At 37.6% G+C, this 20,909-nt stretch overlaps 2 protein-coding genes across 2 annotated transcripts; both read left to right on the top strand.

Moving 5' to 3' along the window:
- Positions 1 to 282: 282 nt before the first annotated feature.
- On the top strand, positions 283 to 11,692 carry LOC107744602 (protein lin-28 homolog A-like). Its single transcript, XM_016558321.1, has 4 exons — positions 283 to 334; positions 1,307 to 1,482; positions 6,611 to 6,795; positions 11,473 to 11,692. Exons 1-4 carry the CDS (start codon positions 283 to 285, stop codon positions 11,690 to 11,692), a joined length of 633 nt encoding a protein of 210 aa, XP_016413807.1.
- A 2,619-nt stretch (positions 11,693 to 14,311) lies between these two features.
- mecr (mitochondrial trans-2-enoyl-CoA reductase) lies at positions 14,312 to 20,718 on the top strand. Its single transcript, XM_016558319.1, has 10 exons — positions 14,312 to 14,611; positions 14,689 to 14,786; positions 15,685 to 15,816; positions 15,901 to 16,044; positions 16,116 to 16,218; positions 17,623 to 17,725; positions 17,867 to 17,940; positions 19,342 to 19,402; positions 19,588 to 19,660; positions 19,744 to 20,718. The coding sequence occupies exons 1-10, from the start codon at positions 14,424 to 14,426 to the stop codon at positions 19,905 to 19,907; spliced, it is 1,140 nt and encodes a 379-aa protein (XP_016413805.1). The 5' UTR covers positions 14,312 to 14,423; the 3' UTR covers positions 19,908 to 20,718.
- Positions 20,719 to 20,909: the final 191 nt, after the last annotated feature.

Here is a 20,909-nt window from a genome sequence, read left to right as displayed (position 1 = left end):
GCGTTTGCGCGGTGGTCTCTATGTGTGATTGGCTTGTTTGGACAAAGGGGGGGGCATACATTGAGGAATTGGTGTTGGTCATCCTGGAGGGGAGAGTGATTGGGAATCACGTGGACTTGACCGAAACAGGGAGAGATAGGGGGTCGAGCATGAGAAGCATCATCAGTTCAGAGCAGTCACCGAAACACCGAGAGATCACCTGGAGAACCCAGATTTAACGCAAACATCCCTCACTGGACATCAGGAGAAAAGCATAGAGGAGGCGAAGAGAGGAAGGAACCCATGGCTGAGGGTATGTCACTTGTTTTGGGAAGTTCTGGTCCTCTTCATGAAGGTAGCCTACATCAAGGTGTTGCTTGTTTAGGAGACGCGGGAGTTGGGGGTCCTCGCATTGTCTTCAGGTTTCTTCTTCTCCGTGTCTGACCCCCACTCCCTCGTGTACGCGTGTAAGTGAGGGTATCGTGGAGTTCCTCTTTGTTTTACTCGCGTTACTTTGCTTTCATGAGACTTGAGGAAGGTTTTAGGCCCGCGCTGGTCGCAGAAGGGAAGGAAACCGAGCGCGTGGATTTCAGTCAGCTCAACATGGGTTCAGTTTTACACCAGGACTATCAAGGTGAAGTAGCAGAAAATACGAGTAAAGAACTAGCACGGGCTGCCATTGAGAAGAGTTAAATGAATTGATTTTTAAAATCATATAAGCCTATTAATTATTCCCAGCTTTTCCTTATGTTCTGATAGTTATTTATTGAAATAAAAACTGAATTGTTTTTAAAAACATAATAATAAATTGTTTTATCAACACATATCAAGGCTCATCAATTTCGTAACTTGGTGAATTTAATTCGTTGCCTCTTTTTTCAATTAAAAAAATTATAATTTAAATAATCCTTGCAAAATACATGGAGAGAGTGGTAAATACTACACTGTTACATTGCGTTCCAAACTACAATACAGGCTAGACGCTTTAATTGTAAATATGCAGAAATGTGTTTTAAAACCTTTTTATTTGTAGTTATTTGCTACAAAACTGCAAGAGACGACTAACCAGATATTTAATCTATTTAAAACATTGAAATAAAGTTAAAGTGAAACGTTTGAATAGCCAATGGCGCGGATTTATTGTGTAAATAATTTAAAACAACAACTGTTAGGTCTGTCAATTTGGCGGCAGTTATTTTATAATGCAAGTTTCGAATGTATGTTTCTGTTACATTCGAATTTTTAAATTTCACCTTTGAATACATGCCTGCGTGTATATTATTTTCTCTTGTAAAACCAGTGATGGTAAATGTGAATGGTTTTGTAGGAGGCTGTACGAAAACAGAGGAGGAGGAGGGGCAGGCCGCAGAGGAAGACCCTCAGTCGTACCACGGCGTGGGCGTGTGCAAGTGGTTCAATGTTCGGATGGGTTTCGGATTCCTGTCCATGAGCACAAGAGATGGTGTGCCCTTAGAAACTCCAGTCGACGTGTTTGTCCATCAGGTATGTGTAGTGTTGAGAAACATGTGAATATCAAGTAATTTCGAGTAAAATCTGATTTTGGATTATTGCAGAAAACAAGCTCTGTGACCAACAAACGATTCTTACACACAGAAACATTTTGTTCATTAAGATAATCATTACAAATCAACACAACCTAAATAGCTAGATTATAAACACAATGAGGCTGTAGTCATATTTAGCTGTTTTATAACAAGGGGGTATTACTGATGTATTTTATGTCATAGAATAAAACATCAGAATCAGAAATCAGTTATTTGTCTTGGTGTTAGGAGCTTCCGGTACAGAAAATACAAAGTGCAGACATACATAAAAAGAGAGAATAGACAATAAATTATAAATAACAATAGTAATAAAAAATATACAGAAAAAGTATGAAAATATCTTGAGTTTGGGGGTTTCTGCAGGCTTTAAAAAGGTCTTAAAAAGTGTTAATTCACACTTCCACAAATGAAGGCCTTCAATACGTCTTAAATCAGAGCAGCAAATCTTAAATTGATAAAGTCCTGGCAATGTTGCATGCATTGCTAAAGTTAATATCTTCCTTAGTATTTTTGTCTTGTTTTCAAATGGAAATTGAAAAAAAAAAGAACAAATATCTGTAAATGGGTATATGGAAACGTATTTTGCCTTTGAATTAAGTTGTTTTAAATAAAAGTCCGTCTGTGGACATTTGTTCTTTTTAATCATAAGTCTTGTTTTTCTATAAAACTGATCAAAATGAAGTTTATGTCATTTAGCTTCCCAAGTAAATGCATATCAGTTAAAGAATCTTTAGACATTTGCACTGGAAAAAAAGACAAATACACAAAGGAAGAATGTCATTATTTTTTGCAGTAAAAGTTATGTCCATATTCTAGTGGTTGGCAGCAGAGCTAATCAATCTTTAAGTTTTTTTTTTTGTAGAATTAATTAAAAACTAATTGTTATCCGTAGGAAGTTGTATTTTCAAATTTTGAGGTGTTTATAAAACAACTGATTGTGTGACATTTACATTTAGAAAACTTTTGATGTATTTCAATTTATTCCTTCAATTTGGGCTTTAAAAAGTCAACACTCCACTATTTTTGAAAATAGGCTCATTTTCCAACTCCGCTAGAGTTAAACAGTTGAGTTTTACCGTTTTCAAATCCATTCAGCCGATCTCCAGGTCTGGCGGGTCTTTTTTGAGCGAGATGCTAACGGTCTAATCAGATTCAATGATCTATGCTAAGCTACAGCTGAAAGTGCTACCGCCAGACCCAGAAATCGTCTGAATGGATTCGAAAACGGTAAAACTCAACTGTTTAACTCTAGGGGAGTTGGAAAATGAGCCTATTTTCAAAAATAGTGGAGTGTTCCTTTAAGGATGATGGAACTGGAAGTGCTTACTCGTTATAGGTTTTGGCCTACAAAAATACATCTTCTCTGCAGCACACTATTCCAACTTTTATTTGCATTGACCTCTTTCCCATTTGGAAAGCCAACATCTGAAAGTCAAAATTGCTTAGTTAGCTCTTAAATGGCTGAAACAATCTTTCATGAATGTCCAAGCACTAGTCAAACAGCATCACTTCCCAGACAAAGTGTTTGAACTTCTGCAGGAATTGCATTCGTCCACTCTGGTGTGGTTAGTAGTTCTCCCCTTTACCTCTCAATTCCCATGTAAGTGTCATGTCTTAAAACAATAGTCTGGCCTGTCAGCACTTGCACCTTCAAGGAAGATGCCTTTAATCTTGTTTCCTGCCATAAAGTCATTAGCCAGATACGTGTATTCTATTGAAGTAACATTTAGGAGCCGGTTTTTGTTGAGGTGACCAACTGGCTGGCCATTTGTGTCTCAGAAACGTACTAAATTTGCAACTTCATTTACTATAATTTGGCACATTTAATCCCAGTGTTCTCTTAAACAGTAGATTCAGAGTAGTACTGGGCATGTAGTACATTTTCTGTGTTGTTGTTGGTCTGTCAGTGAGCATTGAGCAAACTAAAGAGTTGTAAAGTGGTTGATTGGGGTTTTCAGTAGCCAAAGCCAATGCAAGATGGCTGATATAATACCATACAACTTACAATACAACTTAATTATGCATATGCAAAATTGAGGTTAAATGAACATTTACGTAACACATTATTACTAAACTCAATTAAAAACCCAAAATATCCAATTTACATTGACAAGTTAGGAACCGACCCGATGGGGAGTGATCAGTTCTTGTCCAGGCCTATATATCGGTCCATTGGCACATTCATTCATGATCCACGTGCTGCACGCGTTTGGTCATGACAGCGGGCCTCAGCTACACAACATTAACTCCGCTGCTCTTTGTGAGAGCAGACAAAAGAAAGAGAGCGTGACAGATCCTTTCTTTCTTTGTGGACTTTTGCTTCCTATTTTGTCACAACCTGCTTGCTTGTGATTTCTCCATTACCTGTGTAACTGTTACGAATGGATCATGCATGTCCATACAGTATGGATCCTGTGAACATGCTCGCTTCAAAGGGTTTTTACTGTAGGGAGAGCTTTAAAAGATGCCTCGGAGCATCAGGGGGACGTCGGTGGGAGGAAGGGAAGTTGGGGTTTGGGGGGTCACACGTGTCTAGGGAAATAGGTTAACGGTCACTTTGACCGACACACAATGGAAGTACTTGAAAGGGAACACTGCATCTGCCACAACATAGTTGTAACCAATGATGTTTCCACAAAACATACACAACTATAGGTCCTCTTTGGATCCAGCGGGGCCTTTTACATCACTTCAGTAAGAAGATCTGTAATACTAAGGCCAAACCCAAACCTGATGATCCACCGAGAGTGTGTTTGATACATTGGTCTTATTTCTTAAAATCATATATAAAACATTTAGGAGAAGTGGAATAATAAAGATGTCTCCTTCATTCTCAGTTTTCAGCAGAATGTTGACAATAAGCTATGTGCTGCATAAACTCTAACTGATATACAGCATCAGTTAAATATTACTCACAACGCCTAATACAGATGTAGCCTACATCATATTTTCTGCATTACAGTAAAGAAAATGTTATGTTTGCATAACTGTAGGCTACTTGCAATTGGAGGAGGGAGATAAAAATGCAGTTCACAATCATGGAAACAGTGTTTAAAATCTTAATGGTCGTATGCAAAATATAATTTCTATAATCTCTACATTCACTGATTGTGTTCATCAACATTTAGGCATTTGGCAGATGCTTTTATCCAAAAGTAAAAAGCCCACATTTACATTTTTTATCAGTTCTATCAACACGATAAGGTCTGCAATGCATTTGCTGCATGACATCGCATCACTGCCATTGTTTGTTTGTTGGCAGATGAATAGGATACTGTAAAGTGCAGGGTAGCATTAGTTGTCTGTGAGTATGGCCTTTAAAAGGCTTTCTGTTAAAGGAATAAGTTCACCATGAAATGAAACTGTCATTTACCCAACTCATCTTGTTCCAAACATATGATTATCTTTCTTTCGTTGAACACAAAAGGTGAATTTTCTGAGGATTATGCTAGTCTCTCTATTCAATGCACGCAATGACAATAAATAGGGACTGAGGCTTTCAAACTTCAAAAAGAACATAAATGTGTCCATGCAAATCTTCCCAAACCACATGATAGCTTTGTGTGATGAACTGAACTCGATTTTGTGAGCAAATCATTCAGACCAGTTTTGTGAATCTGATGAGCAAATAAATTGAAAAGATCTGACTTTCTGATTTAAAAAAAAAAAATACTAAATTAGACATTGCTACTTTTCTCATTAACTAATGATATACTTGTAATGTATTTGTGCATCCTATTTACATTTATGCATTTAGCAGACATTTCTATCCCAAGCGACTTACATTGCATTCAAGGTATACATTTAAGCAGTTCATGCATTTCCAAGGAATCAAACCCATGACCTTGGAGTTGCTAGCAGCATGCTCTACCGTTGCCATTTTCATTTTGAAGCCAGAAAGCTACACTTCCATGAGTCTTAAAAAGTCACGATTAAATGGAAATAGAGACAGGTCTGGTCTATATATATATTGTGACCAGATATATGTCCAAGTGCAATGGAAAATCGAAAAAAGGAGGGGAAAAAGGTAGAGTGGGAACTGGGTTTAAGCTTCAGTTGTTACTTTGAGATGTGAGCGATGAATTCAAAAACTAGAGGCAGATGTGAATGCGAGTTATAAAGGGTTGTCACTTTTTGTTTAAAAATTACAAGGTCAAAAAATAAAAAAAGCATGCATGGATGAATCGATTACAATAAGAATAATAACATGCATTTAGAAAACAGTTGATGATCAGACAAGATTTTCATTTCATGCTGACTTTAAGAATTCCTTGTGTTATTGTCCATAGAAAAGAGAAAGGCATTTGGGTTTGGAATGGCATGAGTGTGAGTAAATGATGGGTGAACTATTCCTTGAAATAATTAGTTCAGGTGCTCATTTACACTCTGCAACGGGAGCTAATTCTTCACGGGGAAAATGTTCGCCCTCAGGATACACTAAAGCCAAGCAACCATGTGAAGAATTTTTCTGGACCCACAGCATCTTCCCAGTTGTCAGTGAGGGGGATTAAGAGACCTGTGTGTGATGTGGGGGGATGTGTGTGTGTGTGTGTGAATCAGGAATGCTGTAACCTGGGTCGGGGGATGGTAAGGCCTGGGTTTTTCACACATAAATCACTCGCTTTCTCTTTCATATCCCATAAGAACATACATCATCACATACTCAGCTATAGTTAAAGGAATAGTTCACCCAAAAAAGAAAATTTGCTGGAAATGTTCTCCCCCTCAGGCCATCCGAGATTTAGATGAACAGATTTGGAGAAATGTAGCATTACTTGCTCAGCAATGGATCCTCTGCAGTGAATGGGTGCAGTCAGAATGAGAGACCAAACAGCTGATAAAAACATCACAATAATCCACACGACTCCAGTCCTTCTGTTCCTTTAATGCTGTGATCCTCTGGGACCACAGTAACACAAACACTGATAATACCAGATGTTATGTATTTCAAACCTAAGAGCAATTTATTGCCTTGTGCATGCTGCTAATTGAGTTCCTGTATGAATATGGATTTGGTCTAGTGACCTTACTGGCAATGTTTATCTGTCCTTATCTGCCTCTCTCAGAGTAAACTGCACATGGAGGGTTTCCGCAGTCTGAAGGAGGGTGAGGCTGTTGAATTCACGTTCAAGAAGTCCTCCAAGGGTCTTGAGTCTCTGCGGGTGACGGGTCCTGGAGGAGCTCACTGTCTGGGCAGTGAGAGGAGACCCAAAGGCAAGAGTGTCCAGAAACGCCGGGCCAAAGGAGACAGGTGAGTCATCTCAGAGCTACACACTCTTTGATTTCACACTGATGTCTTAGAAGAACCATTTTGGGTTCCCCAGTGAACCTTTCAGTGATCAGAGAAGAACATTTTAAGAATCTGAAGGACCCTTTTCCACTATGAAGAACCATTTGTACAATGGAAAGGTTTCTTGGATGGTAAAGGTTCTTCATTGAACCCATCAGTGCCAATTAAAAAGCTTTATTTTAGTAATTTGGTGATTTAAATATATCATTTAGTATTTTTACAACTGGGGCATTTGGCAAAAGGCTGGTTTCCTCTTCATTACTAAGACTCAAGGGTCTTTCTTAACTTATCAACAGAAATCCAGCAGCTTTATTTGAGGTCTTGTGCCATTAGAATGCCTTGTTTGGCTGGTCAACCCTGTTCCACGTCATATTCATGTCAAATAAAAAAGATATTTTATTATGACATCATAGAGGCAACTAGATGTCCTATTTTGTCTTATGTTGACATGGAATCTTTAATTGTAAAACTAAATTCTGAACTTCAAATATTTAATATGAATATCACTGGGGCAGTACCTTTTTAAAGGTACACTTTGTACCATACCCCTAAAGACTGCATATTATTTCCTAAAGTGTACATATTATTACCAAAATGGTACATAATTTTAAATGGTAGCACCCCAGTGATAGCTTTTGTACATTTTTTCTGAGATTGTAACAACTTAATTACTAAGAAGCACCTTGTAGTTTAATGACTTTGAGTGTAAGGCTTGCAATGTCCAACTGAAACTGTCAAACGGATATTTTTTTCAGTAGGCATGGTTGCAGTGTAATTTGGTATTCATTCATTTAGCTTGAGGTGGCAGAATGCAGTTTATTTAAAGGGATAGTTCACCCAAAAATGAAAATTATGTCATTAATTACTCACCCTTGTGTTATTCGAAACCCGTAAGACCTTCGTTCATCTTCGGAACACAATTTAAGATATTTTTGATGAAATCTGAGGGCTCTCTGACCCTCCATAGACAGCAAGGTAACTACCACGTTCAAGGTCCAGAAAAGTACCAAGATGATCAACAAAGTAGTCCGTGTGACATCAGGGGTTCAACTGTAAAGTTACGAAGCTACGAGAATACTTTTTTGCGCAAAGAAAACAAAAATAACGACTTTATTCCACATTTTCGTCTCTACTTTGGACGCGCCTTCACGACAGTATCATGACGCGAGCGTGTGGCGGCGCTGACCCAGATCCGGCGTGATGACGTCATCGTCGTCATTGTTTTCTTTTGAATACTTTCGCAAAAAAGTATTCTCGTAGCTTCATAACTTGACAGTTGAATCACTGATGTCACACGGACTACTTTGTCGATCATCTTGGTACTTTTCTGGACCTTGAACGTGGTAGTTACCTTGCTGTCTATGGGAGGGTCAGAGAGCCCTCAGATTTCATCAAAAATATCAGTTCCGAAGATGAACACGAGGGTAAGTAATTAATGACAGAATTTTCATTTTTGGGTGAACTAACCCTTTAAGACTTTTGGTGGGTCTTTCTTCAGCATCAGTGTGTAGCGCTATAGGGTGTATGTTTTATCAGCCCACAGGGAGAGCTTGAAACCCTCACTCTGATCTCTCCAAAAATGTGGTTTGGTCACCTCACCCCTTTCACCAGTTCCTCCCTTCCCCCTCCTCTGGCCTGGGTTAGGGCTGCATGGACAGGCTGTCGATGTGACCCGGATCAATAACTGTTTAAAACGCCTGGTCACTGATGCATTTATACCTGATGGATATCCCCCAATCCTGAGGCTGTTGTTTACAAAGAGGACTCAATATTTACATCCAAAAGCCACTTTAAATATGAACTCCAAGGATGCAGTTTTAGATTTGATTTGTAAAAAGTAAAACATTATGCCAGAATTATGATACATTTGATTAAAGAATGTTCTGTTTGCATACATAGAGCGAGGAGTTTATTTCATGCCATTTTTTGCTCCCAAATGGTACCAAAACTTTTAACAAAACGATTGGAAGTTAGAGGCGTATCATTTGGCCCATCAGACAGTCCGTTCTGATTACTGTGAAAGACACTGTGTTGACAGTATCAGATCGTTGTATCCTCAAAGGGTCTTGCGAGGCTTGCGTTCGATACATCCCTGGAGCACGTTACCCCTTTAAGAAAACCACATCTGTCCATCATGGTTATTCATTCATTTGAGTGGACTCTCTGCATTGAGCTTCGTTGTTTTCCTGAAGCAGTCTTTGTGAAAAAGATGTACACTGTTGCAATCTTTAAAAAAAGACTGCTTATTACAGAAATAATATACTGTAAAAGAATGCACTTAAGAAAGAATGTAATGTTTTCAGACACTTAATAGCATGTTATATAAAATTAAATAACAATACATTATAGCTGAAATGTATATTACATGTAATTAGTGTAAAAAAGGGTATTTTATATTGAATGTCATGTATTTAACTATACTTGTAATTACACATTTATAATGATGAAGTGGCATTTCAACACATTTAAAATATATTCATTTTAAATATAACATCAAATAAATCACTACAATTGAAATTTTAATGATGTATTTTACATGCGCTTTAGTATGTTAATCAACACATCAAAATAAGTGTACTTCTTTAAAGCACGACTAAAGCCAGATTATTAAAACATAATGATTTAAAATGTGCATAAAGTAAAACTTTTAATTTGACATTATTACAAAGTGCACTTTAAAAAAGTGTACTTGAGTGTGTTAAGGAATAAGAAAATGTCTCATTTTATGTACACTTAAGTGTCCTTTTATTTCTTTACTGTTATCTGCAAGTACAGTTTTTTTGGAAAAAACACTTTTAAGATTTGAAGAACACAACAAGTGCACATTCAGTACAATTAAACACACTCCTTTTTCACAAGGGAGAGCAGAATGCTTGATGTCAGGATGCAGAGGAGAAAACGCTGCAGTTTATTTAATTGCTAACAGATGAAGGTGCCCGAGAGAGGTCAGGGGTCAGGATTGCCATGGAAACTGCATGTGTTTAGGGACTGGGTGGGGTGTTTGGGGGCTAGGACGGCAAGAGGTCATAGTTCATAGGTTGCTGCTGCAGCTTTTTTCAAACAAAGGCCGTCATTGCCTTCTGCACGCTTGGCCTGCTGTCCGTCCGTGTCGCGTGATGAAGGCCTCGGGTCAGTGCCTGTAAACCACCAGAAGCCACTCTAGTGTCCCCCAAAAGTCCCCTGTGCCCTGCAGTCACCCACATGACCTCAGCTGAGTGGACATCAATGCAGCAGCGACTGCCCCATACCAGGCACCCATATGCCACTGGGAGCTCCGCACATGGCCCTCCTCTAAATAACTGTGTAAACTCTTGACAGCCTGGGCATGAATGGACATTCAGGAAAACATGTTTCAAAATACAAAAAAAAAAAAAGCAATGTTTTATTTTAATTGGAATATTTGCTCACACTGATGGCAAACATTAACCCTATAAAGCCTACACATCCTATTTGATACACAAATTTCTGAGGCCTGATCAAATCTTTGCTGAAAAAAAAAAAACATTTTGTACACAATATACTACATGCCTTCTGTTGCCTGATTGATAGTTTAGACTTTTTATCAAAAGGTCTTTTATTATAATTGTACAAACGTCCACCTTCAGCTAGTGCTTTGCGTGTCTTTTTGCTCTGAAATCTACTGATTTTTATAAAGTAAGCATAAGTATAACTTTGATATTGTTAGTAATATTTCAAGATGAACACTTACTTGACTTACTTGATTATCCATGCATCATTTTTTAGAACAATCACGTTCAAATGTGAGTCTCAAATATGATCATCAGGCTTTTGAGGAAAATGCATTTGTTCATCTCTCAGTCATCATTGCATTGCATAAAACTTTGATCATAAAATTAGTCATATAAATATCATTTTATTAAGACATTATTGGGAAATGACAACTGAGTGATATGCATTTTATATAAGAAGTCTTAGTTTTACTGTTACAAAGTTCTTACTGATTTACATTACAAGAATGGCATCTTATTTTTGTCCATATGTGACCCTGGAGCACTAAAGCAGTCTTAAGTCGCTGGGGTATATTTGTAGAAAAAATGTACCCTTATGACTGGTTTTGTGGTCCAGGGTCACATACATATAAGCATCAGCAGCTGCACCAAATTGCATATTTTGCCTCTGAATAAAATTGAGGTGTTTTTCCACCTTGAATATAAGCTCCATTTTCTGCTATATCATACTATATGAGCCATAAAAGCTTGAAGTATCAAACATGATACTCTAAAAAACACATATGCAAACTTTGTGTGTGTGTGTGTGTGTGTGTGTGTGTGTGTGTGTGTGTGTGTGTGTGCCACTACCCAATTTTTATTGGCAAATGAATCCCTTTTTTAGTCATTCTGTGTGTCTATTTGATGTGCACATGCCAGTTACGAAACTGTTTAGGAAAGAAACCTAATTAATTCTCACATAAAATACATTTTAGAATGACCTGATTTTTGATTGTTTGAAACACACTCAATCACTATTTTATATTCCCAAAATTGTTCTAAAAGTCAGAGTTCCATAAATCCCATCCTGGACTTTAACAGGATTTGAGTTCAACCTTGCTGTTAGACACTTAAGTGATTTTGTTCATAATGGTGATTAAGGAAAATTCTTATTATAATTGTCCCGCAGGTGTTATAATTGTGGCGGTCTGGACCACCATGCCAAAGAGTGCAAGTTGCCTCCCCAACCCAAAAGATGCCATTTCTGCCAAAGTGTCGCGCACATGGTCGCCAACTGCCCCGCCAAAGCCCAGCAGTCATCTCAGGGGTCTCAGGGAAAGTCTAGCGGTGTCAAAGAAGAGAAAGCGGAGCACAGTCATTCCCCAACATCCACCGGGAGCGCCGACTGAGACCGCAGAGAACGGTGGGACGACGCTTGAAAACCAATCATATCACTCTACTGGGGGAAAAAAACAAAAATGCTAATGCTGCTGTTTCAGGAACTCCCTCAGGTCAGAGGGAGCAACAGATGAGAAGAATGTAACTTTTTTTTATTGGTTTAACACTCAGGAATAGAGCTGCTCTCAGGAATTTCAGTACAATGTTTGGCGTACAGAAGTAGTTATCTCATATCTCATTGAGGGGACGTTTACACGACAAAACGGAAATGTTTTCCTTGGCGTTTTTTCTTTTTAAGTTTTGAATACAAACGTTGTCAAAATGATCCAAGACTGAAAATGCTGTATTATACATGCCAGGCCAGTAGTTGGCGATGTCACTTTGTAAAGAAACGCTATGCACCTGCACACATATGCATTCTTACATACTCACGCATGCCTACAGATCGAACACGTCATAAAATTTGCATTGCAATTTCACGTTTTTGTAGTTTACACAGAGACAACAATGGTATCGTTTTTTTCAAAAATGTGCTGTTTGATACCTGTTTTCAAATGTTTTCAATGTTTTCAAATGCAACGCCCAAAACGCATAAAATGTTTTCCATTTTTAGTTGAAAACGGCATCGTGTAAACGGCGCCCAAGTGATTTTTAAAGGTGTTTTCTCTACTGAGCTCGTCTAGAGTTGCCGTAAGGAATATACTCAAAACAAAGGTCTTTTCTTACAGATTATTGACTGATTGATGCATTTGAATGTTTCTTGTATTTCGTGATGCTTTTATGAAAATGTTTTGGTGGTGTTTTGGGGTGGGCTTGAGTTGGGGATTTGGCGATTGCCAATTTTGCAATAGACTGTCCTGATCACCAAGGACCAAATGAATGTTAAACCGCTGACCTGGCTCTCTCAACCAGCGGCTCCTTTTACACGTGTCCAAATCTGTCACTAGTGATCTGCGGTTATCTTCAAACAATAACTCAATCTATTAGACATGAAAGTACATAATCAATCACACTTTTATCTCTAAACTTCAGTCTACAGTCAAATCTGGGCTTGGAATTTGCTGTCTTGTCTTAAATGCTGCTGATCTGTGTGTCTGCTAGCAATATATTTTGCTATTTGTCTTTGACAATTGGCCTCAGGGGTTTCTTGGAGCAAGATAGAGAGAAATAAGTTATTCTTTTGAACAAATGTTGCCCATTCCTACGTCGATGGTGAAGACATTGGCTCCTTTCTCTAGCTGCCTGTATTGTTTGGAATGTATTTAACAGCCTTTTACTCCCATTTTACAGGAGAGCTGAAAGACATATTTAATATATATATACATACTGCTTATGTAAACCTTTTATTAGCCTTTACTCATAGTATTTATTTATAGCAAGCAACGTGTTCTGCATCTTCTCCACAATGTAAAAGAGACTCAGGCTTCTACCTCAAGTATCTCAGAATTATTTCCTAAAATACCTCAACCATCACGTGCCACGAATCAGCTGATATCGATGAATTGATTTGTGTGTGTTTGTGTTTTATTGCACTGATTTTGTTACATCATGGGGCATTGTGGTTTCTCTCTGTCTGTGCTGAAGTCTGCACTGCACTCTGCCTCGTCTTACAGATTTATGCTTTATTTTTCAGCCGCTATTTGACCTATAAATGCCTTTTACTTCAGTGTTGAATCAGGACTGAACTCAGGAAGTAGGCTATGTCAGATTACTCAAGGAGTGTGAGGAAGACACGATTTGTGACACGAATTGTATTATTCTATTATAGTTCCATACCATCATAATCATTCTAATTATTGACTTTTTGAGATTTGTGGATCAAACAGGATTGTATATCCTATCTAGAATGCTGTGGTTGCCTCTTACATAAACTGGAAACATTTCCGATATCTAATCCATTCCTTTATGCAATAATATTTAAGTTCATGTTTTGTTGTATTTAATAAAGAAGGAATCATAGACAAAGTTTTGCACCATTTAGATGTGTTCGTGCTGTTTTTGACTATCCTGTTGAACTTGGAAATCACTTCTTGAACATTTGAATGTAATGTGAGGTTTGGTTTTGTCAACTAATAAATTTAGTGGGATATAAGAAAAAGACCGGCTATGGCGACTTCTCTCAACATTTTATTTATGGGTTAATTTCCAGCCCTAAAACTGCCATGAAAATTCATAATCTTTTAAAGTGATAGAAGTAAACATAATTAGTTTTTGTTAGTACATACGATCTCTATAATAAGCTACATTTATTCTGATTTAATAGCTACATTTATTCTGATTATCCTAACTTGTATTCAGCCTTTCTCGGCGACTTGCGAACAAGCAGTAGTTTTTAACTAGAAAAAATATATATATTAGTGTGCGTATATTGCCAACTTGATGGTAAATTTACGAATTCAAATCAACCTCATGAATATCAATTACGCAATGTGACGTTCCGCCCGGTAGGCTTACCTGATTGGCTAAAAGACAGGCGTTGGTGAGTGGGCGCTGGTCAGTCTGGCCAATGAACGAATTTTAGGTTACTAAAAAAGGTCATAGGGGCTTGGGTTATGATTGGACCGTCCATGACGTGCGCGATGTCGTAACCGCTGCTAATTAATATTCATTAACAGCGTCTTCGCCTCTACTACAGGCTTTACGGTACCAACATGGCCACTTCCTCGGAGTTATGCTCTCTTGTGCTTATTTAAACGTTGTAAGACTATGATATTTTGATAGCGGACATATCACAACTTTAAAATGAAACTATCGCGAGTCACATCTCTGTTAATACGGGGGCGTCGCGTTTACCGCACAGCGGGTTTTGTCTGCGGAGAGCGGATCAGAGATGCAGCTGTCCTCCTTAAAAACAACTACTCTGTGTCTGCAGTCAGAGACAGAACTGCACTTTTGTACAGAAACCACGGCGAGCCCTCACAAGTCGTCCAGTAAGCATGTCATAACCATAGATAATAAGATGTTGACAGTTTTATAAAGTTAACAGCGTTTTCTGCATGACTGGCAGGTTGGAGTCATTGGTTCTGCCACAAATGGGACCTGAACGTGTCCTGGTGAAAATGCTGGCGGCTCCCATCAACCCCTCTGATTTAAATATGATTCAAGGCAAGAGCAAAGCATGTAATAAATTGAATAAATAATGCATTACCTAAGCAATGACCCTTAGTGGACAAATGCAAGCCATTGACGGTAAGCACAGGACGTAGTGTTAAATTTCTCCACAAAATCAAATGAAAAAAATGTGAAATTATATTTTGTTTAAAGACGTTTTGACATTTATGCATGTGTGATCTTATTTTAACAACATCTCCCCCAAAATTGTCATTACCATTACATGTCTGGATGATTCGTGTGTTGTTTTTATAATTTCCAACATTCTCAATTTTATTTGTTTATTTTTTATTTTTTTAGTGCCGTCAAATGATTAATCGCGATTAATCGCATTCCAAAATAAACGTTTTTGTTTACATAATATATGTGTGTACTGTGTATATTTATTATGTGTATATAAAGACACATACAGCTTATATTTTGAAAATATTTACATGTGTATTCATATAAATTATATCATATATTTAATATATAATCGTAACATATTTTTCTTAAATATATACATGCATGTGTGTGTATACTATTTATATACACATAATAAATATACACAGTACGCACACATATATTATGTAAACAAAAACTTTTATTTTGGATGTGATTAATCGCGATTAATCATTTGACAGCACTATTTATTTATTTGAAGCAAATCTAGATTAATGCTATTGTTGTTTTTTAGTTAATTTCAGCATTTAATTAATAAATAATTTTGTATTTAAGATGTATTTAATCTTTAAAAAAAACACAATAATAAGAACGAGATGTTTTTGCATTGCATATTTAGAATTGAGTGGAAAATATAGGCTATTTCTTTCCGTTAAACCAGGAAACTTTAAATTGAATGCAAACATCTTTCAAATATGATTTTGTATATTCACCCACTTTCGTTAAACAGGCACATATGCCATCCTGCCTGAGCTTCCAGCGGTGGGGGGCAATGAGGGTGTGGGCCAGGTCATGGAGGTGGGTGACAAGGTGAAGACACTCAAGGTGGGCGACTGGGTGATTCCAAGAGATGCCGGCATAGGTGAACATTCAGTTCAAGCCTGGTGTGGTCAATGTGATCATCAGTAGTTCTCAGTCTCTAACACCCCTGCATTGATCTGCACAGGAACGTGGAGAACAGCAGCTGTTTTGAAGGCTGATGATCTGGTGACTTTGCCTAAAGACATCCCTGTACTGTCTGCTGCCACTTTGGGAGTCAATCCCTGTACAGCTTTTAGGATGCTCACAGACTTTGAGGAGCTCAAACCAGGTTGGCAGCGCTTAACTCTATCCAAACCACTCATCGTACAACAGAGGTCTTTACTTAACTCTGTATTTTAGGAGACACAGTCATCCAGAACGCAGCTAACAGCGGCGTCGGACAGGCTGTTATCCAGATTGCTGCTGCTAAGGGCATTCAAACCATCAATGTTGTCAGAGACAGGTAAAAATTACTTTCAGGGAATGGTTCAACCAAAATGAAAATTTGCTCACCCTCAGTTTGTTTTTTTATTTTGAAAAGCCTGTGGATCCTCTGCAGTGAATGGGTGCCGTCAGAATGAGAGTCCAAGCATCTGGTGGTGTCTTGTGAAGAGAAAAGATGCGTCACTTTTGACCAAAATACCAGTCCATAATCCATAATAATGCTTCCTTCAGTGAAATTCCTTCAAACTCATCATGAAATCAAAATTTGATGCAATTTATTTTCTTAAAGCACTTGCATGGTTTTATGGTGGATAATTTATCAGTGCAGGTTTTTTGTCATTATGATGTTTCAACAAATTTGCTTTGCCTCTGAAATGGCTTTCCTTTTTGTTGGTGTCACCTAGTTTGTGCAAACATTTGGTTAATGTTAATCAATAGCCAAATAGCTATTTTGGTATAGTTTTAAACTACTGTTCATGTTGCCTTTCTAACATCTGGGTTGTCTGTAATCATTTTAAAGTAATTCATTCCTACTTGACATAATAGCACATAAGGATAGATTTGGAAAAGAAGCGTTGTCACTGGAATACATGGAGATGCACTGAGAGTGAACTTGACCTTCATCCTCCATGTCCCAGTTAAAAAGTCTTCTCAAATTTGGGTCTGCGCTTTTTAATGAAGGACTTAAAATAAGTTTCCCGTATCGGCTGCAAAACAGCTCTTTAAAGGAACACTCCACCATTTTTGAAAATAGGCTCATTTTCCAACTCCGCTAGAGTTAAACAGTTGAGTTTTACCGTTGTCAAATCCATTCAGCCGATCTCCGGGTCTGGCGGTAGCACTTTTAGCTGTAGCTTAGCATAGATCATTGAATCTGATTAGACCGTTAGCATCTCGCTCAAAAAGGATATTACGCAGTGCCTTAAAATAGTCCCCAGCTCGGTAACTTCCAATAAGCCTATTTTCAGGCGCTGCGTAATATCATTGCGCCTGCTGCACCCATGGTACGGCAGCAAAGTTCGTTAATTATTATGCCGGAATGAAAGTATAGTTCCTAGCCATATCTGCCTAGAAAATCGCAGCTTTTCATTTTCTGTCGGTCTTAGTACACAATGTAACTACAGAAGAGTCAAGTTTTAACTAGGAAAAATATAGAAACTTTTTTTGAGCGAGATGCTAACGGTCTAATCAGATTCAATGATCTATGCTAAGCTACAGCTAAAAGTGCTACCGCCAGACCCGGAGATCGGCTGAATGGATTCGAAAGCGGTAAAACTCAACTGTTTAACTCTAGCGGAGTTGGAAAATGAGCCTATTTTCAAAAATAGTGGAGTGTTCCTTTAAGACGAAAAGTGCAGAAACTTTTTATTGTGACTTTGTATTGATGCTGTTATTGTGTGAAGCAGCTTGTTTGTCATTTTAGGCCTGACCTGCAGCAGCTGTCTGACAGACTGACAGCACTGGGAGCCACACACGTCATCACAGAGGAGACACTAAGACGGCCAGAAATGAAGGAGCTTTTCAAGGTGTCCGAAACATTCTAGTCCTACAAGCATATTTGCTTTGTCTATAAGTGAATTCTGTGTTATAAAAGCAACATGTAAAAACATTCTGTAGCTTGAGAGAGATTCTGTATTTTTATGGTGTTCGGCGTTTGCTTTTAACAGTCGTGTCCTCGGCCTAAACTAGCTCTGAATGGAGTTGGAGGAAAGAGCGCCACAGAGCTGTTACGCCATTTACAGTAAGTGGCTACATTACTGAAACAGAGAAATGAAAATGTAAAAAACATATAGTGTAAACAGTGTCCAACTAATTCTTTAGAGAGATTTGTTCTAGAAGAGTTTTTATATATATATATATATATATATATATATATTTCCATAAAGCATTCTAAAGCAGTTCTTGTAAGTTCAAACTTCCAAGGGGCAACAGAATATTGTATTATATTTATTATATTATATTAAAAAATGTAACTTCAAATAATAAAACACATAAAATCAAGATTAAATCATAGCTCTTTTTCCCCCCTCAGTAACTAACATTTTTAAATGAAGAACATGCGGTTCTTTAATCTTCTGTTAACGTCTCAAAATGTATTTAATTTAATATAATAACAATTCCAGTAACGGTAAAAATGAAAACAAGCAGCCTTGTCATGATTACAGCAGAAATAGAGGAAATATCTTCTTCAATATAATAGGAAACCCTTGAATATTTTGTTAGATGTAGAGATGGTGTGAAAATTTTATATCATGATTATTATGACCAAAATTATTATGGTGTCTGCATTATCATGGTGTTGTTAAAATGTGCTGGAAGTGTTCACATTTAGTTCATATCAACACGTTTTAAATTTTAAACCAACACTATGAACGTTGTGTAATAAAATTAACATTTTGACAAACGTTTTAGAAAATGATAAACCTCACATCTCAGCATTTAAAAAGTTTTTTTTTTTTAAATAAATCAAAATTTAAAATGATCACACTTATAAATGATTTCAGGTATTATTATTTATTTGAACTGTTTAGACACTGCATTCCACATTACCCCATTTTTCATCAATCAGTTAAAATTTACAAAACTGTGTAAAAAGTAGTCCAAATTCGCTCTCTTGATCCTCCGTTTTCCGCAATATTTTCACAGAAATCACAACCGACGTTGCATGCTTGTCTGCGTGAGCCTCTTGCTAACTTTGCTTAATGCTGGGCAGTATTGCTAGGTAAATATGACATGTGGGGGCGTGTTAGAACGAGCCGTTTTAGGTAGGCGTGGCTGACTCTTAACTTTTATAAAGAATATCTCTTTGGATTTGAGACTTTAGTCTTTGCAACTTTACAGATCTTCTTTATGCACCAAGAGCTTATAACACTCCAAAGAGAAAGGAAAACTTGAAATCGCATCATATGACCCCTTTAATGCTAATTAAAATGTGAAACAGTAAAATTTGACCTTGGTTTATCGTGAAAACTGGTAACCGTTGCATCCCTAGTTGGAAGAGTTTCTTCGCATCTGGTCTGAAGCATGAACCAAACCAGCCAGCGGAACAACATTACAAACTTTGATTTGATCAGTTAGGGCCCTTGATAAGCACTGTGTATGAGGTCTGTAAATGAACGAATAAGGTGTCTGTGTTCCTCAGAAGTGGAGGCAGCATGGTGACCTACGGTGGGATGGCCAAACAACCAGTCACTGTTCCAGTGGTGAGCTTGACTGTCGTTTCAAAGATGGCCGCCGAGTGACATGACTTGCCTTAAAGAGACTTTGACTGTCTGCTGCACTGGATCAACCTTGATATCTGAACTGTATAATTATAGTGGAAGATTTATATAGTCATGATGTTCCTCTAATATGGTGTACTTTGATACAAATATGATGCTGTCTTTAGAGTGCGCTGATCTTCAAAGATGTGAAAATAAGAGGTTTTTGGGTGACCCAATGGAAGAGAGACAACAAACATGGTGAGTGTCTCCAGTCTTGTGTGTTCATTGAGGCTGTCATAAATCGTGCTAATCTAAAACACTCATTGACACTTTTGTGATAGATGAAGACGCCTTGCGTAACATGCTGGATGAACTCTGCATCCTGATTCGTGCTGGGAAGCTGTCGGCTCCAGCTTGCACTGAAGTGTGCCTTCAAGACTTCAGAAAGGCCCTGGAGAACACCATGAAGCCGTATGTCTCCACCAAACAAGTTTTTGTCATGTGACCTCATTTGTGTGTCTCGCGTGTTTTCACATGCGTTTGTTAAGATCTGCATAATCGAATCCAGTTAGCTTTATCAGCTGTTTTGGCTTTGATTTTGAATGCATTGACATTTATTGGATACTTGGTATTTATGAGCATCATAAGGATTGTCAGTCCATCAGACGTCACTCTACATTTATTGTGACTACATACAGATAACCGGATAATGTACAGAGTATGAGTTTGACTAGTTGCAAGAAAGCCTGAGCATTTGTTTCATCTCAAGCATTATTGTTGCTTTATCACATGGAGTCAAACACAAAAATCCTCATATGGGGCATATGTTAAAGACAGGCATTCATGTCATTTATAAGGCCCTGTAACAGACCGAATAATGAGAAATAATGACATGTTAAAAAGATAAACAATATTTTTTCGAGGTGGACACTGTTTTAGTTCTGTAAGAAAACATGCACTTAAACTCTGATGGAAACACATTTGTCAATTCAATTCCTGGATGCCTCAACTGATGTGGTGCAGATAATTGATTATGTAGGAAAAAGAGTCTCAGCCTTCCCCAGTTGCAGCAATTTTTTTTATTATTATTTTATTATCGATACTTTGCACCAGTTTCCCAGAAAGTGATTTTGTTCTCTTGAACACATGAGATGAATTTTATTTGCAGATGTTTTATGCAGTATTCGATTTTTTTCCACACAAGTTTATTTTGCAACTTTACATGCAAATCAAAGGCTACTGTTTTGTGAGTACTGTACTGTATTCTTGGTCATAGTGAGTGTTCGTACTGCTGGATGCCCTAATTACTGCTGGACTCCACAACTGTACATACTATGTAGTGTGAGGAAAAAATGTTGATGAATGCATTTAAATATAAATTGCAGGAGTGCATAATTCATCATTATGCATAATTTATCATTATCATTATCAAACCACTTTTGACAGTCTTTCACGCAAAATAAAAAAAAAATCTTGTATACGAACAGAGACAAATCAGTGTAAGCTT

This window comes from Sinocyclocheilus rhinocerous, unplaced genomic scaffold (assembly GCF_001515625.1).
Source record: "Sinocyclocheilus rhinocerous isolate Xijiao unplaced genomic scaffold, SAMN03320098_v1.1 scaffold2513, whole genome shotgun sequence".
NCBI classification, from domain to species: domain Eukaryota; kingdom Metazoa; phylum Chordata; class Actinopteri; order Cypriniformes; family Cyprinidae; genus Sinocyclocheilus; species Sinocyclocheilus rhinocerous.
The sequence above is the reverse complement of the archived record's forward strand: the minus strand, read 5'-3'. Positions and strand labels throughout refer to the sequence as shown.